This window comes from Festucalex cinctus, chromosome 12 (assembly GCF_051991245.1).
Source record: "Festucalex cinctus isolate MCC-2025b chromosome 12, RoL_Fcin_1.0, whole genome shotgun sequence".
Taxonomy (NCBI): Eukaryota; Metazoa; Chordata; class Actinopteri; order Syngnathiformes; family Syngnathidae; genus Festucalex; species Festucalex cinctus.
The window spans coordinates 15,490,009-15,496,647 of NC_135422.1; the positions used below are offsets into that span (position 1 = coordinate 15,490,009).

Genomic DNA, 6,639 nt, shown 5'->3' on the forward strand with positions numbered 1-6,639 from the left:
TACACTCAAAAAGTTGTTTATTTATGCATTCCTTCACAAAAGAAATCATAAAACTCAAAGAACTTTCTCACTGTCAACATTCAGTCTATACATTCGCTGCTAATTTGCATAAAACTGCACCCATCATTCATATATCTCCAGATATTAAAAATCAATCTATGCTATACCTATATACCCCAATGACAAAAATATTAACAGCATTAAAAGAAAAAGTCGCAGAAATGTGCAAAGTGATCTTTCATTCGAAGAGAATTTCTAAGTTGCGTGAGGGGGGAGTTCGTCATTGCGCGTGCGCGGAGCGGAAACGGAAAGTCGACGTATACGTCACTTGTACGAAGCCAAGTGCAGCGAATCGCCCCACAAATCCGTCCAGGCGAGCCTGGAGGCCGCCGGGCTCTCAAAGTGCTGGTGACGGTGAGGCTGCAGTGGCAACCCCGCGGGCGCGGGCGCGGGCGCGGGCGCGGGCGGCTGGAGGCCCGGGAGCCCGCGGAGGGCCGGGTAGTCGGCCTGCAGCGGCAAGCGGAGCGTCCTCGGATGCCGCGCGGAGGAGGCGGCGCCCAGCAAGCAGGCGGCGTGGAACGGCTTCCCGTCGCCGAGCAGCAGCGGCACGAGCACCCTGCGCAGCAGCGGGGGGTGCAGCAGGGTCTCCTCCGGCTGCCGCTCGTCCGCCCCCCGGCCCCTCTTCATCTTGTAGCGGTGGTTCTGGAACCAGATCTTGACCTGCGTGGGCGTCAGGCTGAGCAGGCGGGCCAGCTGCTCTCGCTCGGGGCCCGACAGGTAGCGCTGCTGGCGGAAGCGGCGCTCGAGCGCCACCGTCTGCGCCTTGGAGAACAGCACGCGCCGCTTCTTGCGCTTCTTCGCCGCCTCGCCCGGACTCGGAGGCTTGGACGGCTCGTCCGGCTTGGTGGAGTCCGGGGAGGCCTCCAGGCTGCTGCTGCCGCCGCCGCCGTCGTCCCAGGCTGCGTGGGCAGAGGAGGGGGCTATAAGCACATTGAGTTTGTTATTTTATTGTATTGTATTTTTTTTTATGAGCAACTTGACGTTGAAGTACTGACGTCATAAATAATCATTTAAAAAAAATTAACAGGGGTGCAATTTATGAAAAGAAATCAATTATGGAATAGCATGTTAACAGATTAACCAAAATCCAAAAGCTTTACAAAAAAATAAAAATAAAATCACTGATATATTTATATAATAAACGTCATATAACAAATATTTGAAAAATACATCGGATAAACTAAATTGGTTTTGGAAATATTGTGATATAACGGTAAAAATAAGTTTAACATACCCAACTCATTATAATAAAATCAATTATATGATGTAATCCTAAATATTTTAAAACTCAATACGTTTATAAGAAAAAATTAAAATAGCAAATTGCTGAAAGGAAATAAATAAAGATCTGCAACTGATTAAAAATAGTATTTTAAAAAAAAGAAGTTATTTATGCAAATGCCCAAAAATAAATCATGATTGCATTCATTACTGTATACCAGGTAAAACAAACAGTTAAAAAAAAAAATGAATTAAAAAAGCCTGTATATATTCAAAATATTTCAAATGATGCAAAATGCTGATATTGAATCAATTAAAACATGTAAAAAAGGATGCATCAAAATTATCTACCTTGCAACAATAAAAATCACTCTTTAATAATAAACTCTTTTTGTGGTAATTTCATAGTCCGACATAAACACAAACATGCAAGCATCCATCTCTAAATGCAGTCATTCATCCAACACAGCGAATAGATAATTATCATCATTTTCATAATAATAATGATGATGATCTTATAATGCATCCATCGCCATCCTGAACTTTCACACCAGGTTTATTAGGAATTTCAGAACAAATATTAAAGAAGTCGCATTCAAAAATAAACTATTATATCCTTTGAGAGTTCATGGAATGACTGATTACAACATTTTCCTATAATAGCCACCACCTCATCCATCCATCACAACTAATTACTGATCATTTTCCTATCATTTTAAAAGACCATCTTGCAAGAATTTAGTAGATTTTTCCACAATTAATTGTGAATTAAAGTTAGTCGAAAATGGGGTTTTTTTTGTTAGAGTATATTTTAAGCCACAAATGCATTATTTTAAAAAAGATCCATAGAAAAACTGACATTTGGTCTATCTTGTCAATTTGCCACCATTTTACATCAAAATGTAAAACATTATTATTATTATTATTATCATCATCATCATTTATTATTATTATTATTAATCACATCACAAACATTTTGCAACAATAAGGTGAAAACTGCAGCCTTCGAAATATGAGTGATTTTTTTTTACATATATATTTCTCAGAATTTCTCTGCATCTCAAACCTTTTTCAGGCATCCATCCATCATCAACATCACAAATAATTCGTAACAATCTTAAACTTTAAAAGGGGAAGGTCAACCATGCAGATTTAACCCAAGTTTTGCAAATGGTTAAAAAAACAAAAAACAAAACAAGCTGACAATCATGAAGTTACGTAAGGCTTGTAAAACTACATGTTAATGTGATTTAATTTAATGTGACCCTTTTGTAGCATTATCTGTCTATCCATGCATCCATTATGGTTGTATATAGAAAAAAGGTGCACTCACACATGCAGGAGCTTGGCTCAAAGTCGAGCATCCATGAGGAGTTGGAGGCGGAGGAGGAAGACGTGGAGGACACGGAGGTGAGTGGGGAGGTGGATGAGGAGGAGAGGGGGGCCAAGTGCGACTCATGCGCGGCCGAGAACGGTGACGAGGACGCGGGCGAAGCTCTCGTGTCGCGCTCGGGCAGGTCCAGGATGCTCCGGACGGAAAAGTTGAATTTTGTGGGCACCGCCATTTTGCGCACACACCCAAAAAGGGGGAAGAAGAAAAAAAAAATCCACCTCCAATTATATGTTGACTAGACGCAAATAAATAATTAAGAGAGGGGGTGAAAAAAGCACTTGAGGGGATTCCAACAAGTCCACTTGACGGGGTGGTGCAACAATGTTTACACAAACACATCCACGCTTATATATAACACCCCAACCCCACCCCCCACAGCTTTTTGCGTGTGAATGTGGCGGCGGCGGTGTCACTTGTTGCGGGAGGTGTTGACGAATGAGCGGCGAGGTGGCACAATGCGCGCGAGGGAAGCCACAAGTCATCATTAGACGTGTCGCTCGTCCAAACACGTCACGCTAAAATGCTCGCCTCCATCAATCACCGTCTTGGGTGGCGAGTGACAACAAGAGCGGCGACGTGCTATTATTATCACACACACACAGACACCCCCCGCCCCCCTCCCTCTCGTGCAGCCCAACAACCCGCTAGCCCCCCTCTGGCAGCCCAAACAACCTGTTTGCATACAAAGTGAGCAATTAGCCTCCTCCGTGCACGTGGTTTAACGCACATAGTTTGTATTGATGTCACGCAATTGCGCATTTTTTTTTGCGTGACGACGGCGACGTCAAGCTTTTTATGATTTTGGTCGGATTGGCGACCAATTTTTGTTGACGTTGTATAGGAGTCAGGACCCTTTCGGAAAAGATTTGATCACGTTGATGTGACGTCATGATACGTCGAAACTTTAAAGAGGAGTTTCTAACCAAATTTAGGATGATTTACAGCAATTAATTGCCATGTCAAAATTTGTAGAAAACATAACATTTTTGGTGATTGTTACAAATAACTGCTTAAAAAATTACAATATTGCTCTCTAGCTTATCTAGCTAGCTCACTATCGCTAACTATCAATCTAGCTATAGCTAGCAAACTATCAAGTTAGCGTGCAATCTACCTTGCTATCAATCTTTCTAGCTAGCTCGCTGTTTATCAATCTCTCGCTATATCAATCTATTGATCTATCTAGCTCACTGTTTCTCTATCTAGTTCACGATCGCTTAATCTGTCAATGTGCCCAAATGAGCTAAATCAAGCTAATTTTCATCCGCCCAAGGGACTGACAATGAAAATTTGCTTAATTTAGCCAACATGAGCATGACATTTGCATTGTTTAATGTTGATTAATGTGCATTGTCCCTTTCAAATAAATAAATAAATAAATAAATAAATAAATAAATTCGATCTAGCTGGCTAGCTAACGTCCATCCTTACAAATGCAACATGAGTTTTAATAAATGTTTAATATTTTGAATCAAATTGATTGTAACATAAATACAACAGTAAATAATTTGTGAAAAAAACCCAACCCACCCATATGTTTAAAACCAAATGTGGCCCTTTCCCACAAAAGTGTACACACCCCTGCGAGGAAAATCTTCAATTGACTCCAACCTGGAATATTTCAATGACAGTGAAATCTTAAGTGTTAAACATTACTCGCATCACACGTGTAAAAATATTATTTTGGGGAGTGTATGGAATGGAGTGTGTGTGTGTGTGTGTGTGTGTGTGTGTGTGTGTGTGGGGGGGGGGGGGGGGGGGGGGTTACGGTGCGGGTCTCCCATTGAGAGCCATGACAACACGGAACAAGCTGGGACTTATCCTGCCAACGTGGCGCACATTGTGGCGCTCATTGGGCGTCAATCAAACGCAAAATGGCGACTGCCTGGAACAAATGCTTCAACGGGCCTCGACATCTTCCTCCTTTTGTAAGACAAGCCACCAGCAACCCCCCCACCGCTGGGACGACCACCCAAGAGGATTTGGGTGGCGGAGTACACATGCGCACACGTGCGCGCGCCTGCACTGGAATATAATTAAGGAAATGTAGAATTTTTGATGGACCATGTCACTGAGAAAGACTTGACTTTAAAACATCTTAGGCCTATAATGCATGAAATTCAATATAAGTAACACATTTTCGCCCCTTTAGCTGCGTGCCGACATTGATGGACATGACATGAAGCTAACATCCTGCTTGCCCATTACCTTTTCTCGAGCGTCTCCCCTGCCAATATGGCCGCCATCAAGGCACATCTGTTTCCCTGCTCTGGTCTACTGTACACTTGTGAAAACAACGGCAATCGTGACACAGCGCCTCTTACTGGCCAGTTGCGGAACTAACAGACTTTGACAAGGACTGTCCATAGGAGGACTTTGGAGTAGACTGTTCAATATTTGCGGTCAGTTGAATCCAGTCTGCTGGTTCCAACAACAATGCAGTATTTACATTATTCCATAGGTTTTATTTTTTTTTAACATTAAAAATGCATTATATATATTTTTTTATTAGTGTTACTTTTCAAAACGTGTTTCACTTCATAAATCGCGATTATTTCAAGGCTGTGAGTAAAATCTATATCTTTGATATAAAATCAAAGTGGTTATAAAACTAAAGAGTTAATAATTACATGACTGTTGCAATAATTGTAATACATGACTAATTGTAATTCAACAAAATTGTATGTAAAAGTCATGTATTGTGTATTGGTATCGTGTTTGGAAAAGTAGTATACTCCTATTAAGCATACTAGTACATTTTGAGCACTTTGACGTGTTCACAATACGTGTGCCTTTGCTGCCCTCTACCGGACACTTCTGCACTGAGCTCAGCGCCCGTCACTCATACTTTATCATGATATATTTACAATTAGTCGGCAGATGGCGCCACAGCATCTCAGACCTGCCCAGACGCTGCAAGAATATACAAAAAGTACCAGTTTGACATGATTGACATATGAATTAGCTTCATTATTCAGTTTCATTATTGACATAAAACATTTGACAATACCTTTCTGAGCGTGTCGATGAAAAGTAAGTGTTAGTATTTTTTGGAAAAGACACTTTTTTTATATAGTGTATAAATTAACTATTAAAGGTTTTTTTTCCTTTAATTTCTGGCCTAATTGAAACTCGCTTTAAGTCAAGTCATTATACGAAACTGCCTGAAGGTGAATAAAATGAATGTATAAATAAATAAATAATAGATTCAATGAATGAATGAATTATGCATACATACATGCATCAATAAATCTTAGAAAAACAAATTAAAATTAAAACAAATAAATAAAAAATACATAAATAAAAATCAAAAAGCCGCAGAAATTAAAACATTAAAAATTTAAAATTCCATATAAAAAAAATAAAAAAGACAAACAATAAAAAATATTTTTAAGAACATAACTAAAAAAGGAATAAAAATGTGATTTTAAAAACAAAAATAAAATAAAAAACTTGGTTCACTAAATAAATAAATAAATAAATAAATAAATAAATAAATCTGGACTACTGTCCAGTGATTGTAGGTTATTTTCAATCAGGTTACGTGGTACAAAGCCAGACCCTCGCCAATGCTTAAAAAAAATAACAACTGGAAAAAAAAATAAAAAGCAGCAGCTCATACGTGCTCAACTACTTGCTGACCCTTTCGCATCAAGTCCGTTTCTAAACCGCATCTGGCTCGGGGGCCAAAAATGGTCAAAATAGGATTTTTTTTTTTTACATTATTCCTTTGCAATATGCAATATTTATCAGAATATGATACATGTAAAAACAAAGCGTCACCTTTGGCTTTCCACCTGAGCTACAAAAGTTGCACTGTGACTCAAAATGCAATATCAAAATGACCCAGTGATGGAGTGTGTGTGTGTGCGTGTGCGCCTGCGCGTGTGTGTTTAACAAGACTGTACATCATCCATAGAGTAGAAAGTTAAAATGGCGCCGGTGGTTATTAAGATGCACATAAG

General features: G+C 40.0%; 1 protein-coding gene across 2 annotated transcripts; it reads right to left on the minus strand.

Annotated features, from left to right (window-relative positions):
* On the minus strand, positions 1-4,922 carry nkx2.9 (NK2 transcription factor related, locus 9 (Drosophila)). 2 transcript variants are annotated; one of them, XM_077539011.1, is made up of 3 exons: positions 4,883-4,922; positions 2,615-2,808; positions 1-980 (listed from the first exon to the last, which is right to left on the minus strand). In XM_077539011.1, the coding sequence occupies exons 1-3, from the start codon at positions 4,918-4,920 to the stop codon at positions 325-327; spliced, it is 888 nt and encodes a 295-aa protein (XP_077395137.1). In that variant the 5' UTR covers positions 4,921-4,922; the 3' UTR covers positions 1-324. The 2 variants fall into 2 exon arrangements, with proteins under 2 accessions (XP_077395137.1, XP_077395138.1); XM_077539012.1 differs by lacking the exon at positions 4,883-4,922 and having other exon boundaries at positions 1-959; positions 2,615-3,286.
* Between the last annotated feature and the right edge of the window lie 1,717 nt (positions 4,923-6,639).